The sequence below is a fragment of the Antechinus flavipes genome, chromosome 2 (genome assembly GCF_016432865.1).
Source record: "Antechinus flavipes isolate AdamAnt ecotype Samford, QLD, Australia chromosome 2, AdamAnt_v2, whole genome shotgun sequence".
NCBI classification, from domain to species: Eukaryota; Metazoa; Chordata; class Mammalia; order Dasyuromorphia; family Dasyuridae; genus Antechinus; species Antechinus flavipes.
Genome location: NC_067399.1, coordinates 22,986,047 through 23,004,420, shown reverse-complemented (window position 1 = coordinate 23,004,420; position 18,374 = coordinate 22,986,047). Strand labels below are relative to the sequence as shown.

Genomic DNA, 18,374 nt, shown 5'->3' with positions numbered 1-18,374 from the left:
AGGCCTCAGAGCAGGGGCTGCCTCTCGTTGTTGGTTTTAACTTTTCTGGGGAGAGGGGGACCCACATATTTTCTCCTGGGGTCTCTTCTGACTCTCTGGCCCCTGCCTCTGCCCTAGCAATATTCCCATCCTGGAAGATGCCGGGCCCCGGCCACTCCTTCAGAGGGCAGAATTCTTCCAGAACCCTCACTGAAGGAAGTGCCCAAGATAGTCTTGCTCTCACTTTTCTCCTTGCCCCATCCAGACTATGCCCATTTCCCCATCTGTCTTCCGGGTACAAAGTAGGTGTTTAATAAATGCTTGTGAACTGATCTTTATGTACTTTCTTCACCATTAAAACATAAGCTATTATTTGTATTTGCAGTGCTTAGCACAGTGGCTGGCACACAGTAAGAGCTTAACAAATTCTTTATTTATGTCTTCAGGCCTAAGTCAGCGCCTTAGAGATAGCAGGCCCTTGATAAATGATAGCTGGACTGGGTTTATAAATCCTTTTAATTAGAAAACATATTTTGAGTTTCAAACAATATTTTTGTCACCCAAAACACAACCTCTACACAAATTGGACATCAGCTTGAGAACCAATTTTTGTTTTAAAACAAACAAAAAAACACAGGTAAGGAATTTTTTAATATGGTCACAGAATGAATCGATGGCAGAGCCAATAAAAGAAATTAAGAAATGCTGTTCCAATTGCTGCTGCTTCAAATAAATTACAATGTTAATAAGCAGCTACCAAAATGAGTCTTCTGACCTCCTCAGTAGCCTAACAAATTGATTCTTATCTTATGGGTAATCAGGACTCATTTCTGTTGAACGATTAGGATATTAGGGCCATACTGCAGTTTGTCTATGTGCAAACTGACCTCGTGGTCTGGCCCTGCAAGCTGGAGGGGAGCTCGAAGGCCCCCCCGCCTTCTCCTCACTCTCACTGTTGCATCTATGTTCAGCTACAAAAGCCTCTTGAGGTTCTCCTACTGTGTTCCCTACAGCTCTTGGCACCCACCTGGTGCCCAGTAAAAAAGCTTGTAAGTCCTGGCTCCTAATCCAAGTCAGTAATTCCTGAGACCACTCCCCACTTTAGTGAGGAGACATCTTTCAATTAACATCAGAAGTCAAGGCAGCCTCCATCCCCCACACACCCAGTTTTGAGCCTTCATAAGAACATTGAGTAAACAGCTTTTCCTAACTGGTCTGTGATATTATCATCAATCCAAGAGATTAACCAGTCAGGGACATTCAGTCAAGACTCATTATTACCCTGACTTTCAGAAGGAGAAACACCCCACCACCAAGTACCCAGTAATTTGGGGCGATTTGTGGCACCGGTTCCAGCACCGTGAGAACCAGAGACAACATAAACAGCTGGAGGCTCTCCAGGACAGGGCACCCTGGCACACATGCAGAGTTGGTGAAATAGCCCGACTGAAGGGAGGCTGCTCCTGTCTCCCTGCCACATGTCGGGGAAAGCCCAAGGGCTTCTACAGAGAACCCCAGGAAGTGTGGCGCTGTGCGGTACTGGAAGGAACCAGAATATCCAACTCAGGTTAGCTCACAAAACAATCACCCAAAGAAACCCGGCTCTCCCAGACTCTGAACAACTGTCTGAGACCTTGGGAAGGAAAACAAAAGCTGGCCAAGGCCCATGTTATTGTAGTCCAAGTTCCCCCACTGGCACAGGATCCTGGGCTTCCCCCCCGACCTCGAGAAGAGAATCCAGCCCCTCCATTTGACACGTAGAGCTGCTGGGAGAGCCAGCCAGGCTCCAGACCTGACATCCGGGCTCTGACATCACATTCCCTGGTCTGAAGGGTTTGCCAGATGTGTCTAGACCGCGGGCTCCAGCTCCACCCTCCCCATCAGCAGGGTGCACCCCAGTCCTGGGGGGGAAGCAGGGCAGATGTGAGAGAGCCCCCAGGCCAGCCCCAGCAGGGCTTCCCAGCCATTTCTGAGTCCAGCAGCAGCAGGCAATGGCGCTCAGAAGGCTCCACCACAGGGAAGCGAACCGACAGGAAAAACTGGCTGAAGCGAAGCCCTCCCAACAGGCAGGTGGGGCTCCTGCCGTCTGCCTTCCCTCCTTGGAAAACGAGAAGCCCAGCAGGGAAGACTGCTTTTCCCTATTCCCCTTTCCCCTCTCCTAGCACTGTTGTCAGGATCAAATGCATCCTTACTCATTATTACCCAGCCAGCTTTCTGTGGGCCCTCCAGGCTGCCCCCCTGAGGACTTCTGACCGTGCCACAACATGGCAGGGACCCACATCCTAACCCTTGAATGCCAGAGCCGGAAGGGGCCGCAGGAGCCCCCCAGTCCAAGCCACTGATTTTGCAGCTGAGGAAACTGAGCTGGGGCCACCTGAGGGGCCCCAAGGTATATAGCCCTTTTCCAATAGTACCCCAGGTCTTCCACAGAGCCCAGAGGAACACAGTGGAGAGGCTACAAGGAGGGATGAGCCTGGGTTTGAATCCCAGGCCACTCAGCCTCTCTGAGCCTCCATATTGGCCTCCGGGGTCCATCAGGTCCTTTCTTTCTCTACATCTTCCATCCTGTGGAGCCCATAAATTAAACACAACAAAAATTTATCGGTAAAGTGTCAAATACCAAACAAGGCAGCAGAAATACACAAAACGGTTCTCACTGTCCTAGAGTCTGCAAACATTCTTCTTGATATGGGGCTGATTTTTGGCTACTCTCTTAGCAGCCTAAGTGTAAAAAGGGGGCTTTGGAACATCACTGATAATGAAGTCAATCATGACATCAATTCCATATGCTGGCAGGAGACAGATGAATTTTCCATTGTCTTTTTGCTCCTGTTTGCATGTTTCTAGCACTTCTCAATTACCAAATTTTCTAGGAATTGTTTTTGTCATATGGTCATTAGCACAGCACAAAAATGAGATTGCTTCTTTCTCTAGGGGCTAAGCTAAGGATATTATATCTTGGTAAATTAAATGCAGATATTCAATTTAAAGGCATTTCACTTCATTTGTTGGACTATTCTTCTGTCAGCTCAAACTTAAAGGAGAAAGAGATAAGTGACAAGGAAACAGGTTTTATCAAGGACTTAAAGAAAATTCTTAGGCCAAAATGTGGGTTGATAGCTTATCCTGCTACATTCCAGAACTGATAATCTTTAAGAATCTTCAGGATAATGACCCACAGGTACCCCAATCCTGAATTACCCAAGAAAAAATCAACGATATTTGGTATACATGACTAAAGCAGGAAAATGGGATAATGATGCATTTTGAAGAGCGCTTTCTCTCTCTCTCTCTCTTTAGGAAATAAACATTTATTAAGCACCAAATATTGTACTAAACATATTCAAAATATTATCTTTACAGCCTCAAAAAACATGTAAGATTGACAGTATTGTTAGCCTTATTTTATATTTGAGAAAAATGGAATCCAATAGGAATTAATCAACTTTCCTAAATTACACAGTATTAGCATCTGAGATTATATTTGACCTCAGGAATTCTAGATTCTCGACCTACTTTTCTGTCCAGTATTTCACCTTGTTGGGTCAGAGATCATCTAGCACAAATATTTCTTTCTTTTCTTTTTTTATTATCCTTTTTCTCAGTTTTTCTTTTCTTTTTTTTTTTAATTATAGCTTTTTATTTACAAGATATATGCATGGATAATTTTTCAGCATTGACAATTGCAAAACCTTTTGTTCCAATTTTTCCCTCCTTCCCCTCACCTCTTCCCCCAGATGGCAGGTTGACCAATAGATGTATAAAATATGTTAAAGTATAAGTCAAATACAATATATGTATACATGTCCATACAGTTATTTTGCTGTACATAAAGAATCAAACTTTGAAATATTGTATAGTTAGCCTGTGAAGGAATTCAAAAATGCAGGTGGAAAAAAATAGAGGGATTGGGAATTCTATGTAGTGCTTCATAGTCATCTCCCAGAGTTCTTTCGCTGGGTGTAGCTGGTTCAGTTCATTACTGCTCTATTGGAACTGATTTGGTTCATCTCATTGCTGAAGAGAGCCATGTCCATCAGAATTGATCATCATATAGTATTGATGTTGAAGTATATAAAGATCTCCTGGTCCTGCTCATTTCACTCAGCATCAGTTCATGTAAATCTCTCCAGGCCTCTCTGAAATCATCCTGCTGGTCATTTCTTACAGAACAATAATATTCCATAACATTCATATACCACAATTTATCTAACCATTCTCCAATTGATGGGCATCCACTCAGTTTCCAGTTTCTGGTCATTATAAACAGGGCTGCCACAAACATTTTGGCACATACAGGTCCCTTTCCCTCCTTTAAAATCTCTTTGGGATATAAGCCCAGAAGTAACACTGCTGAATCAAAGGGTATGCACAGTTTGATATCCAAATCACTCTCCAGAATGGCTGGATGTATTCACAATTCCACCAACAATGTATCAGTGTCCCTGTTTTCCCACATCCCCTCCAACATTCCACATTATATTTCCCTGTCATTCTAGCCAATCTGACAGATGTGTAGTGGTAGCTCAGAGTTGTCTTAATTTGCATTTCTCTGATTAATAATGACTTGGAGCATCTTTTCATATGGCTAAAATAGTTTCAATTTCTTCGTCTGAGAATTGTCTGTTCATATCCTTTGACCATTTATCAATTGGAGAATGGCTTGATTTCTTATAAATTAAAGTCAATTCTCTATATATTTTGGAAATAAGGCCTTTATCAGAACCTTTGACTGTAAAAATGTTTCCCCAGTTTATTGCTTCCCTTCTAATCTTGTCTGCATTAGTTTTTTTGGTACAAAAACTTTTCAATTTGATATAATCAAAATTTTCTATTTTCTAACCAATAATGATCTCTAGTTCTTCTTTGGTTAAAATTCCTTCCTGAAGAGCTATTTCTCAATTTCTGAAGCAAGGATGTAACTGTCAATTAACAAAAACAGCGTTCCTGTTTCAAGTTTCTCATATCAACTTCACTGGATACAGAAGAACAAGAAAATCAAACTTCTACTTAATTATGCTGGCTCAGTCAACAAACATTTTTTAAGCTTTTCATGGAAAACCAGGAGAGGCACTTCTCAAAAGATGGGATGTTAGTTGAAGCCTGAGTTAACACATACTTTCTTTTTCTTCTTTTTTTCCTCTTATGGTTTTTCCCTTTTGTTCTGATTTTTCTCTCCCAACATGATTCATAAGAAAATATGTTAAAAAATGAATGTATAACAAAAATGTTTTTACATGTAACTGGGGAAAATAAAATTAAAAAAGAAAGAAAGAAGCCTTGGATGTCAGGAGGTAGAGATAAGAGGGAAGAACATTCCAGATCTGGGGAACAGTCAAGAGAAAAGGCCCAGAGTTGGGAATAAGGTATCTTATTCCAGGAACAGCCAGGAGGCCAGTGTCACTGGGTCCCAGAATATATGAGATATACTGGGCAGGTAGGAAAAGACCAGGTTATGAATGGCTTCAAGACCAAATAGGATTTTACATTTGATCTTGGAAGTAAGTAGGTTATAAAGGCCTCATTTCTAAAATATAGAGAGAATTGAATCAAATTTATAAGACCATAAGCCATTCCCTAACTGATAAATGGTCAAAGAATATGAATGGCCAATTTTCAGATGATGAAATTAAAATAATTTCCAGTCACATGAAAAAAATGCTCTAAATCACTACTGATTAGAGAAATGAAAATTAAGATAACTCTGAGGTACCATTACATACCTTTCAGATTGGCTAAGATGACAAGAAAAGATAATGATGAATGTTGGAGGGACGTGGGAAAACTGGGACACTAATACACTATTGGGAGAGTTGTGAACTGATCCAATCATTCTGAAGAACAATTTGAAACTATGTTCAAAGGGTTATCAAACTGTGTATTCCCTTTGATCCAGCAGAGTCTCTACTGGGGCTATATCTCAAAGAGATCATAAAAAAAGGGAAAAAGACCCACATGTACAAAAATATTTATAGCAGCCCTTTTCAAAGTGGCAAGAAACTGGAAAATGAGTGGATGTCTAATTGGAGAATGGCTGAACAAGTTATGATATACGAATGTTATGGAATATTATCGTTCTATAAGAAACAATCAGCAGATTGATTTCTGAAAGACCTGGGGAGACCTACATGAACTGGTGCTGTGTGAAGTGAGTAGAATCAAGAGAACACCATATACAGCAACAACAGGTTCATGATGATCAACTGTGATGGACTTGGCTCTTTTTAACAAAGAGGTGATTCAGGACAATTCCAATAGATTGGTGATGGAGAGAACTATATGTAATCCAGAAAGAGGTCTCTGGGAACTGAATGTGCATCATAACATAGTATCCTCACCTTTTTTTTTTGCTGTAGTTTTTTTTCTTTCTTTCTCATTCCCCCTCCCTTTTGATCTGATTTTTTTGTGTGCAGCATGAAAAGTGTGGAAATATTTGGAAGAACTGCACATGTTTAACTTATATTAGATTATTAGCTGTCCAGGAGAAGGGGGTGGATGTTGAAAACCATCTTTGCATGTATTTTGAAAAATAAAAGCCATTATTATTATTTTTTAATTAAGTAAAAAAAAAAAAGAAAAGAAAAGATCAGAAGTCAGAACTGGATGAGGAGAAGTGAAAATTATCGGGATAAAGATCATCACTGAATCCATAGGAGCTGATGATATCACCAAGCAAAATAGTATAGAGGGGGGAAGAGAAGAGGACTAAGTCATATATATTAGAATTGAATCCAAACATAAACTGTGTCCAATTCACTCTGTAAGCACCCGACAGATTAATTATGCTTCCAGATAGTTCTGACCACCACACAGGGCCTATTTAAATATTTTCAATGACATCCCATCCCTCAGTACAAAGCCTGGTACACACATAGGTGCTAAATATTTTTTTTTGGTCTTTTACTCTTTATTTTTTAATAATATTTTATTTTTTCAAACACATGCAAAGATAATTTTCAACATTCACATTTGCAAAACCTTGTATTCCAATTGTTTCTCCCTTTGCCCTTCCCCCCAAGACAGCAAGCAATCTGATGTAGATTAAACATGTGGAATTCTTCTAAACATATTTCTACATATGTCACACCATATTCTTTTTATAATAATAGCTTTTTATTTTTCAAAATACAATCAAATTCGGTTTTCAACATTCACCCTTGCAAAACCTTGTGTTGCAAATTTTTCTCCCTCCTTCTTCTCTTTCTCTTCCCCTAGACAGCAAGCAATCCAAAACAGGTTAAACATGTAGATGCTAAATCATTTCTTAAAAATTTAATCTCTCACAATTCCAGGGAGACAAATAACATTTTTGCTTTGGGTTGTTGATAGCTAACCAGTGCGTTTTGAGGCCCATTCCTGTTATTCTGTACCCCAAACTCTATTTAACATTTGAAAACAATTTTTTTTTTAAATCTCATATTACTATTTAGGGCCTTTTAAAAGAAAGCATGTGGGTTTTCTTCACTAAATAAAAGTAACACTTTTACTCATTCATTCAACTGGCATTTATTACACACACTGCTTATGTGCCAGGTGTTATGCTAAGCACTAATAATACTAACAGAAAAGGCCAGTTTGTTCTCAAGTTTACTTTCTCACAGAAGATCATCCCACATTTGGGAGAGCGAAGGCAGAAAAGGGGATTCTGTAAACAAGTCATGGGGAGAGGGAGAAAAATCACAGAACAATTATATGATATGTCCTTTCCAGAAATGGTGAAGATGATTAGGTCCCTACTTCAAAGCTGACGGCAGGAGGCAGAGCCTGGACCACAGGAGAGCACGAAGAGTCAGGCTGAAGTGACAAGCCTTCGCCCATAAGAGGCCCAGGACCCTGGCACAATGCATGGGGGAAACTTGCAAAAGCGAACCAATCTTGCCCTGCAGAAGCCTCCTGTCCTTCACTGGGCTAAAGAGTGAACACAGAGAAGCATATAAGAACAAGGCCTTTGAAGTAAGGGAGAGAGGGCAAGCAAGGGCTGCCAGCAGAAGCAGCACTTGAGGGGAGCCAAGGATTGATTCCAGGAGAGATGGAGAAGGAACAGTTAAAGATGATTCAACTCATGAACCTGGGGAATAGAAACAATGGTGGAGCCCTCAACAGAAAGCGGGGAGGGAGGGAGGAGAGCCAGTCCAGAAGGCGCTCTTTGGGCCGCCCAGCTGGAACTATCCAACTGGTAGGTGAGCAAATACCACATAAAAAGAAAATTAAATCCGTTTTATAGCAGGGGAAAGAGAGGTAGAACCCTACCTTTCAAATCTCAGTGACTTAATTTATTAATAATCACATGGTAGAGTTCCTTTTGCAATATAATCTGGACAGCATGGAAGCTTCACATGCGCATCAAAGTTTTGCCCACCTTGTCACTAGAATAGAAATAAATAAAACGCCGACCTTCTCCATGCCACTGTTCCCCTCCCTCTCTCCAGATGTCACTTCCATCACCCCACCATCTTCAGTCTCTCCCAGCTGCCCCCCTGCTCTCCACAAACACACCCGAGTCTCCTCACACACCCACCAGCTGATCCTCCCATTCCCATTTCTTCTTCTGGAGAAGCCCACCTACAATAGCCTCCACTTCCTTTCCTCTCCCTCTCTTCAGAACTCTGCAATCTGGCTTCTGACTTGAACAAAGTTGGCAATAACCTCTTACTTTTGGCAAATCCAAGGCCTTTTCCCAGCCCTCTCCGATGCTCTTGCCCTCTTTCCCTGACCACCTTCTCTCCAGGGCCTCTGGACCTAGCTCTCTCCTGGTCTGCTCCTTCTCAGTCCCCTTTGCTGTTTCCCTCTCCAGGTCAGGGTCTCCCAGGGCTCTGTCCTGAGCTCTCTCCTCTTCCCCTTCCACACTATTTCAGGAGTGAGTATGTCAGCTCCCAAGGACGCAATGTGTAATTCGATGGTTTTGATTCTCAGATCCACTCGTTAAATCTCCTGGCTGATTTCCACTTGGGTGTTACACCAAGATGTCTCTGGATTTCCCTATTTCTGTCAAGGGCACCACTGAGTCGACCAGGTGCCCAGACTCAAAATCCAGGTGTTTTCCTTCACTCCTCCCTCTCTAGCCCAGCCAATCAGCTGCCAGCTCCCATCAGGTTTCTCACCTGTGCCCCCTTCTCTCTTCTGACAGTGCTCCTCCCATCACGGTGGTATTCAAGCCAGAGTCCCTCGCCACTCCAGCACATCCCAGATCTCCTCAGCTACCAGAAGTCTGACCATGTCCCCATCTTGTTCAACAATCTCCCTCGGGATCAGAATATAAAATCCTGCCTCAGTGTGTAAGGTCTTTCCCGCCCTGACCTTCTTGCCCAGGCCTCCCACCTGCCTCCAGCCGACCTTCCTTAGGGCCTTTCCCTGCCTCGGACCAACTGGGGATTCCAGGCATTCTGACCTGTCGTGCCCTGCATCTGGAATGCTTCTCCAGCTTCTTTCAGGTCCCAGATAAAATGCCATTTTCTGTCTTTTCTGCTCCTTTAACCCCCTCACCTTCCCCTGTGATTATCACCAATTATGCGGAATCTAAATGAGGTGGGCGCTTCCGGCCTCAGACAACCTGAGGGGCTGTGCTCACTTGCCTTCCCCAGGTCCCCATGAGAAATGGAGGTAGTAACAGCCCCTGTCTCCCAGGATCGGCAGCCTAGAGATAGATCCCCGTTTCTATTAGCAGATGTTGTCTCTCCCATTGGACTCTGAACTGGACGAGATCAGGAAATATTGTTGCTTTTCTTTGTACCCCGAGAGCATGGCATAATGTGTGGTACACGGTGAGTGGGTAACAAATGTTTGCTGACTAAAAGCTCTTTGACTCAACTTGAAATACATGTCCTGAACATTACATTGACGCTCTAATCCAACAGACTGGTCACCCCCTTACATAGACATGAAAGGTGTTTTTATAACGGGAGGTAGGAGTCTGTTATTCAAACAAAATGTTGGTGCCCCAAAGAAAGCCTAACAATCCTTAAAAGTCATCAATAGTTTCTCAAACATGTTTCTTCCCATATCCTTATCCTGCCAGGAACTCTAAAAGGTTCTATCCCTAATTCCCATACTGGTTCAGTCCCATTAAAAAAAAAAAAATCTTTTTGGCAGTAATTTAATTCTGATCTGCACTCTTGCTCTGAGCACTATTTGGAATTAGCTTTTAAAATTCATAAAAAAGTGAGAATGTGACATCTCAGTACTTATCAATAGTAAATCAGAGTTTCTCCACAGCTGCTTCCATGGGAAATAAAATCATCTGCTTTTCCCACAACCTTATTAATACTGACATACATACAGAGGATTATCATAGCTTCTCTCATACCTATTAAAAACAAGATACCAAACTTTAATGAAGGCCTTGTATAGCTGAGTAATCTGTAACAAAATTTAGCAAAAAACAAGCAAATGCTATATTTATCTATAACATGACAGAATTTGGAGAAGGAAACTTCCAGAAAAAAACAAAAGCAGTGGGGAATACATACACTTACAAAAGTTCTGAGAGATACTAACACATATAGATCCATATACATATAGAAGAAGATATTCCCTATCCAAAGGTTTGTGAAACTCTTCAAACAATTAACTAGCATGCCTTTGGTCACCTTAATTTCCACTAATTACAAAACATTGTCCCGCAAAAACTGTGACTGTGCCCCATCTCCCAGGGACATAACAATTCATATGATGCCAAATATAATACATATATTATATATGTAGTATAATATATAATACTACATATTATATAGTAATATAATGCTATATTACTAGAACATATAATACTCTAGTAAGATGACAGAAAGTCATTACAATCCATGAGGAAATAGAAGCAGCACATAAACTGAGAACCAACAATGGGCCCCCCCCCCCCAGCCCAGAAAGATGAGACTTCTCTTTAAATAGATTTCAGCATTCCAATTATATAACTACAAGTGGATATCTTTTGATATCCTATATTGAAGAGATTTCTGGTTCCAAATATTAATTCCTTGGCCATTTTGGTAGTCTTTCTTGAAAATCCTTTTTCATCTTTCAAATGAAAACGCAATTTAAAAAAAAAAAAAACTTTTCCCCAGGAAAAGCACATAGAGTCTAAAAGGTCTGGACTGTAGAATTCAGTGACCAGGAGTCAGAAAGCCCATGTTCAAGCTCTGTTCTGCCTCATCCTCTCTCTGGGAAGCCCTTTCCCCTCTCAAGGTCTCTTTTCTCTCATCTCTAAAATGAAAGGAACTATTTGATCCCCAAGGTTTCAATCTATGGTTCTATGATCCAGGACTTTTTTTTAAAGTAGTTTTTAAAGACTTTCTTAAAGTAAAAACTAAATTTTGGAGCTCAGATGGTCCACATAATGGAACCCAAAGTCTTTAACATACAAATAACTGGAGAAGCCAACTGCCCATTCCTCTGGGAATAGTGAAATATAGACATCTCTACTGCCAGGGCAGTAGAAGCACTACATCAGAGAAGTCACATGATATAACTCCGTTTTGTGGAATGGCTGGCTACTCAATGAAATTCAATCCATACTCAACTACAGCTTTTACTAGAATTGCAATTAAATTTCCTCATCCAGCATAGTTAAGAACTATAAACTGAAATAAATCAATCTCAACAAATAATGAATGTACTTGTCCTTATTAATTTACAATAGTTTCTAAATTTAGCTATCTGGTGTAAAAGACAAAAATAGTTTTATAACAATTTGATATATTTAAATAAGACTAAGACCCAAATTCTCCATAGATGGATACTTTTTATTGATTATAAATTTTTGGAAGCACCTACTATGTGCTAAGCACTAGGCTAGGCCTTTAACAACCTGATCTCTACTTGTAAAGAAACTGGCATTCTCTCTAGAGAACCAAGACTAACCCATGTAAAAAAATGTAAAGAACATCATGAAAATAAATAATTGTCCAATTTCATGATACAGATAAATGAAAATTAATTAGGACAAATGAAAATTTTATATGTGATTTCAAGAAGTCCATTTCACAAACAGTAGATAAGGGAAGCAAGATAAATAGCAGCATGTCTGGGAAAAACCTGAGTTTCAGTTGATTTCAAGTTCAGTCTGAGCCAGGAGTATGATATGGCAGCCCCAAAATAACAACATGATCTTGGGCTGCATTAAAAAAGGAACTGCCTGGGATGAGGGAGGTACTTGGTACTTTGTGGTAACAGCAGAAATGGAATATTGACTCCAGCTGGGAAGTGGCATTTGAAGAATGGAGCTCTTAAGAAGGGCACAGAGGATCATGGGGGCCCAAAAGACAGACTCAAGACCATGTCAAGGGAGAATCAGTTGAAGAACCAGGGATATTTAATTTGGAGAAAAGAAGACTAGAGGGGAAGGGAGAGAATCAGAACTGGGAGATGAGCAAACTTGCTCTGCCTGGTCCAAGACAGCTGAGTTAGGGGATACATAATAAGGGAAAACTTCCTATCAGAGCCCTACAAAAATTGAAAGGGGGACAGGAAGCATCCCGGGTTCTTCAAGTAAATGTTGGATGCCACAGAAATGAAAGCTGCTCAGGTACAGACCCGACTAAACGGCCTCAGGCAGCCTTCCAGATTCTTTGATTTGGTTGCTCAAAAAGTTTGAAACAGGTATAAAGCCCACACTGTTCTTGGCACTTTCACCCAAGCCTTGAAGCTGGAACGACTTAGAAAGTGGACTAAAGGGAAGGCGGACACACTGGGTCCTGCTCAGTGACAAAGGAGTGCCAGGAGCAGAGGAGTAGCAGAAGGGGGCTCTCGGAGGGGCCGCCTCGACAGTGAGGGCCTGGATGCTAGACCTGCTTGGGGGCTGCAGGCAATGCCCTCACTTCTCCAGAGCCCGCTCAGTAGAAACTTATGTTTTGAGGATTGTTCTGAAAACCAGATGGACGGGAAGGACAGGCTTTCGGGCCATCACAACTCACTGCTCCAGCAATTCAAGAGACAGCATGGCTTAGTCGCGGGGTGCTTGAGACATCACACGGACACAGAAATCTAAGATTTGCAGTAAACATCAAATGAACATGATCCTCGCACACAAGTTCAGAATAGAAAAGGATGAGGGGAGAGTCCTTTTGTACTACCGGCTTCTCTTACAGCCAGCTACTGTCCAAATAAATGGCCTGAGAAAATGTCTGACTTGACAAATTTTTTTTTCAACTGGACTAAAAACCGAGTTAAATATTCTGCTGTGAACCAAGGCATGAGGTTACTTAATTTTAACAGGGGTCCTCAAACTTTTTAAATAGGGGGCCAGTTCACTGTCTGTCAAACTGTTGGAGCGCCCGACTATAGTAAAAACAAAAACTTTGTTTTGTGGGCCTTTAAATAAAGAAACTTCATAGCTCTGGGTGAGGGGGAATAATCGTTTTCAGCTGCTGCATCTGGCTCTCAGGCTGTAGTTTGAGGACCCCTGCAACAAGTGTGGGAAAGCAGGCCTGGATTTAAGTCCTGGGTTCAAATTCAGGCTCTGTCATTTCTTACACGTATGAAGTCAGCAGCCTGGTCTGGACAACAACAGGGCTGATCCCTTCCAGCTCCAAACTTGGGCTCCTGCAATTGGCTTTCTAAAATTCAGCCACAACCAAATAGCTCTGTGGGACTTGTTCCTGTAGAGAAAGGACTTCATCCACATACGGGTTAAATTGATCAGAATCAGTCACTCAGAGCTGGGCAAGTGCGGCCCGGCCAGAGCAGCCCCTTCACTGCTTCGGGCTCCTCACTCGCTCACCTGGCCGCTCTAACTTGCAGCCTGCCCTGCTTCTCAATGATAAAACGTGTCGCCGAGCCCAAGACCCTCACTGAACACGAGGGATCGCTCCCACAGCCGGTTTCTGTTGCGCCCAGTTCAAACACATGGACCCTGTGTCGGCTCCGGCCAGTTTGTTCCGATGATGTTTATTTTACATAATAATTGGGAACAACGCTGCTAAGAGCGCTCCTGAGTTTGTCTCACTAAAATCTTGTAAAAAGAGCCACCGCAAGCGCACGGAATCCCAGTGAGAGGCAGCAGGGGGCAGGGGCATTTCCCAGCGCCCCAAGGCTCTGACAGCGACAACGCGAGGACAGCCCGGCGGCTGTCCCCCCGCTCCCATCCGCCACCCCCAGGGACAGCCTAGATGCGCCTGGCAAAGCAGGAGACAAAGCAGCGATTGGTTTAAGAGCACAATGCAGGGTTTTCACAAACACGCTGAGAGAAAAACCCCATAAGGCTTCTATTTAGCCCACACTTCAAATCTCTTCCCACTAAAACAAAACAAAACCCGCCCGGTCTGGTGGCTACAGGAACACTTCGCTCGGGCAAAACCAGCCGGCAAATTCAGAGTGACCTTATGGGATCCCCCCTCTCCGGGGCTGCCCCCAGCAAGGGACCACCCCATTCACGGCAGAGCGCACGCCCGCCAGCCCCTCACTCTTAAACAGCCAGATCGGGACCACCTCGATATCGGGGCGGCCGCATTCAGGGGGCAGAATTCGGGGACACAACATTCGAGGTTCGTTTCTTTAGGGCACCTGGCCAGTTTCTCTCAGCCCGGGGCTGTCCCATCAGGGGGGAGGGGACGGCGATTGGGAGCAGTTTCTCTGATTACTGACTGGGGGAGGAAAGAGTCGAATTGTCCAATCCCCCCCCCCCCCAAAAAAAAAAAAAGTGCCTGAGCCTCTGACTCCCTGAGGAAGAGAGCTTAGTGATGAGTATGCACTTATGGGGCTGCCAGACGCTTAGAGATCAACAGCAAAGTGTAAACCTGGGTCCGAAGCCTGCCTCGGACTTCTTTCTGGCTTTGTGGTCCTGAGCCTCAGTTTCTTCCTCCGTAAAATCAGTAGGACCTCTAAGGTTTTTGCGCTAAATCTTCAATCCAGGCATCTAGTCTCCCCGCTTGATAAATGAGGAAACTCAGGCTGAGGGAGGCACTAAAAGACTTGGGCAAGATAAATGACCGAGGCAGGATTCGAACCCGGGGTGAGGTATCCTGGAAGCCTGGTGGGGAGCGGGAGAGGGGGGCGGAATCCCGCCCGCGCGCGCCGCCGTCCCGGAGCCCGAGCGCGTGCCCGCCCCGGAGTCCTCCCCTCCCCACCTGCCTTAGGGGCGCGCGCACGCGGGGCTGGGGAGAGCGCGCGCCGAGTCAGGGAGCACGCGGTGGGGGGCGCCCCAGTGGCCCGAGCGGCAACGCGCGCCGCCGGACCCCTGCTCACCTGGGCCGAGAAGAGGCTTCTCCGCCCGCCAGGAGTCTGCCGCCCTCGTCGCCGTCCTTGCCACAGCCGCCGCGGCCCTCAAGCACCAAGAGGGGAGCCCGAGCTCCGGAGCCCTCGCCACCCTCGCTGCCGCCGATGCCACTCGCTCCGTTACCACACTCGGCACACTCGCCTCGTGGCCCGCCCCCGCGCCCGCCCTATTGGCCGTCACTGGCCGCCCCGTTGGCCCCATTGGGTTGAGGGGGCTGCTGTTCAGTCCCAGAGAAGGAGAATCCTTGCCTCGGATTGGTCGAAACGCGAGGATCTCCCCACCCCCTCGGTTGGCCCTTCCCGGCTGCTGATTGGTTATTGTAAACGTCATTACGCCCCCTCACTCCGGCACTCCGGTTTTCTGGCGGGGTACTCCCCCGGGGTGGAGCATGACCACTACTTAAAAGTTATCACTGATTGGTTAAAACAAGACTACGTCCATCCGGACCCGGGATTGGTTCAGGGCTAAATACGGTCCCCACGTGGGGGAGGAGCTCGGGGCGACGATTACCTTGGGGGTTTGTTTACCCAAGCGCTAGCCCTAATCGTGCTTCTATTGGTCCAATGAGCTGCCATTCTGATCTAGATCAACCAATCAGCATTAAGAAAGCTCCTCGATAGGGGGCGGGTATTGATGGGATTTCCCCGGTTGTCAAACTTGTAAAGAGAAAGTGAAGTGACGTCTCGGCTTCCCTTGCCTGGGAGCAGCGGTGAGAGGAGCCGGAGCTTCTCTGCGCCGGGCAAAGGCACGGAGGACTTCCGTCGCGTCCGAGGCTGCAAGGGCACTTCGATCGGCGCTTGATGCAAAGTCTTTCGGCAAATCTACCGCTAGGTTGTCTGGGACACGTGTCAGGAGGCTGATGATGCAGTGGTTAGAGCGCTGGCTCCTAGTACTGTTGAACCCTTTGCACATCCCTTAACCTCAAAGAAAGAAGCTCAGTTTCCTCATCTGTAGAACGATGGTGCCATTCAAGGACCTTCCCATCTGTGATCCCATGGCCCATGTCAAGTATCTATAGCAAAGACAAAATGCCTTCCTGCTTAGGCCGTCTCCAATTTAGTGTGTGGTTGGCCCGCGGTCTCCCCATAGATTGTCCCAGGAAAGGGGGTGGGGAGGAAGGCAGGGAGAAACATTTGGAGCACCAGGTTTTGCAAGGGTAAATGTTGAAAACTATCTTTGCAAAAATAAATAAATAAGGAAAAAAAAAGAAAACTTTGCATGTATTTTGAACATTAAAAAGCTATTGTCAAAATTTTGAAAAGAATATGAACAAAGTTAAAAGGGGAAATGATTGTTCCTACTTGACGTCCTATCTTTATATTCCTAGCACTGAGCACCCTGTCTAGCACACAGAAGGCATTTAATAAATGCTCCTTAACTGACTAATAGGCAGAGATACAGCTTTGAGGAATAAGGAGGTGAGGGGCCCACCGTTTCTGTGTGAGTCAGTCTGATTCTAGAGTGTTGTTCATAGTGCCACGTTTTAGAAAAGCTGTTGATGAGCTGGAAAGCATTTGGAAGAAGGCAACCAGATTGGGGGGTGGGGGTGAGAATTACTTGAGGAAGCTGGGAATGTTTGCCCTGGAGTAGAAAAGACTTGGAGTGGACGTGTAATGTCAAAGAGGAATTTACTTGTTTCTCTCGGCCATAAAGATCAGATCTGGAAGCAAAGATGAAGTGGATAGAGCATCAGCCTTGAAGTCAGGAGGGCCTGAGTTCAAATTTGGCCTCAAACACTTAACATTTCCTGGCTATGGGATCCTGGGCAAGTCACTTAATCCCAAGTGCCTCAGCAAAAGAAAAAAAAAAGAAAGAAAGAAAGAAAAAAAGCCTTTTTTTGATTCTTTTTTTTACACTAAGTGTCTCCCCTCAGTTGATTATCTACAATGTATCCTGCCTGTAGCTTCTTTATGCCTTGTTGTACAAACTGCTATTGTTTCCATTCAGTCATGTGTGTGGAACTATTTTTTGCCTTTCTTTGTATCCCAGGCATTTGATACAGTGTCTGGCATACTGAGTGTCTGATGATTTCTTATGTATCTTTTGTGGGGGGGGTTTTGAGGGGGAGGGGAAAATAATGGCTGTCCTGAACCCAGTGAGCACTGGATACGTTGATTATTTGTACGTGAACGGGGGACTCCGATATCTCATTTGGGAAGGCCGAAATAAAAGCCCCAGCATATTAGAGGTGTTTCTGGAGCAATTGCAGATGGCGGCAATGAACCAAAGATAAAAATTAATCCTCATGGAGGTCAGCCCCCACTCTTGGACTCGATCCATGTTAAGTTCGGAGTCTTGGATATTTAAATGCTTGTATAACACTGGGAAGTGGCCTTGTAAGGAACCCGTCACCTGTGTGCCTTAGATAAGCAGCAACTTTGCCCGATAAGCAAGGGGGGAGACTTATCTCGCTTTACAGTCCCATCGGACCAGGAAGTCAAACAACAACCACCTAGTTCAAAGTGTTTCTCTGTCGTGGACCAGAATATTTTTTGGTTCGATAGTTAGAAGGCTGTCACGAGAGCTGAAGAGCACAAACATTTTCATACACTGATGAGCTGTGGACTCCGACACAGCTCCGGGTTCCGAGGGAAGGTTTCCCAAAAATGGAGGGGAATAGGATAGGAATTGGGAGGAGATGGAGGGTTGTGATCAAGCTACCAAAGACTTTAGAAATATCAATAGTTCACCATCAGAAGGGTCAGGATTTGTTTTTTTTAAAGTATGGTAGTTGATTTAGAGCCTTAAGGACTCCTCTGGTCCAGGCCCTTCATGGTTCCATAGCTGGTCAATGGCAGAACAAGGATCACTGCTCCTACACAAGCTTTTGTGTGATATGGCAAGAGGAGGTTATCCCCAGGAGCTCAAGGATGCCTCCGTGGTCTGTCTCTGTAAAGGAAAAGGAAATAGATCATCCCGTGACCATCACAGAGGGGTCATCACTGGCAAGATTCTTGTCTGAGGCCTCGATAGGCTGGTCCTTCACTGGGAGAGGTTATTTCACCGAGCTAGTGCGGCTCCAGAAATGATTGATGTGACGTTTGCTGCCCAACAGCCCCAGAAGAAGCCAAGAACAGAGCTCTGTACGTAATATTCATCAGTCCGACAAGGCCTTTGATACTGTCACCTGGGAGGGCTTTGGGGAAACCATGTGAAGAACTGCATCAGTAGCATATGTCAACTTCCCGAT

The 18,374-nt window shown here is 44.3% G+C and overlaps 1 protein-coding gene across 1 annotated transcript in view; it reads right to left on the bottom strand.

Annotated features, from left to right (window-relative positions):
- Nucleotides 1–15,422, bottom strand: part of PAIP2B (poly(A) binding protein interacting protein 2B) — a 58,929-nt gene extending 43,507 nt beyond the window's left edge. The window contains exon 1 of the mRNA XM_051974311.1: nucleotides 15,154–15,422. Coding sequence (XP_051830271.1) covers nucleotides 15,154–15,385 — 232 coding nt within the window. The 5' untranslated portion in view covers nucleotides 15,386–15,422. The remainder of the gene's footprint in view (nucleotides 1–15,153) is intronic.
- Nucleotides 15,423–18,374: the final 2,952 nt, after the last annotated feature.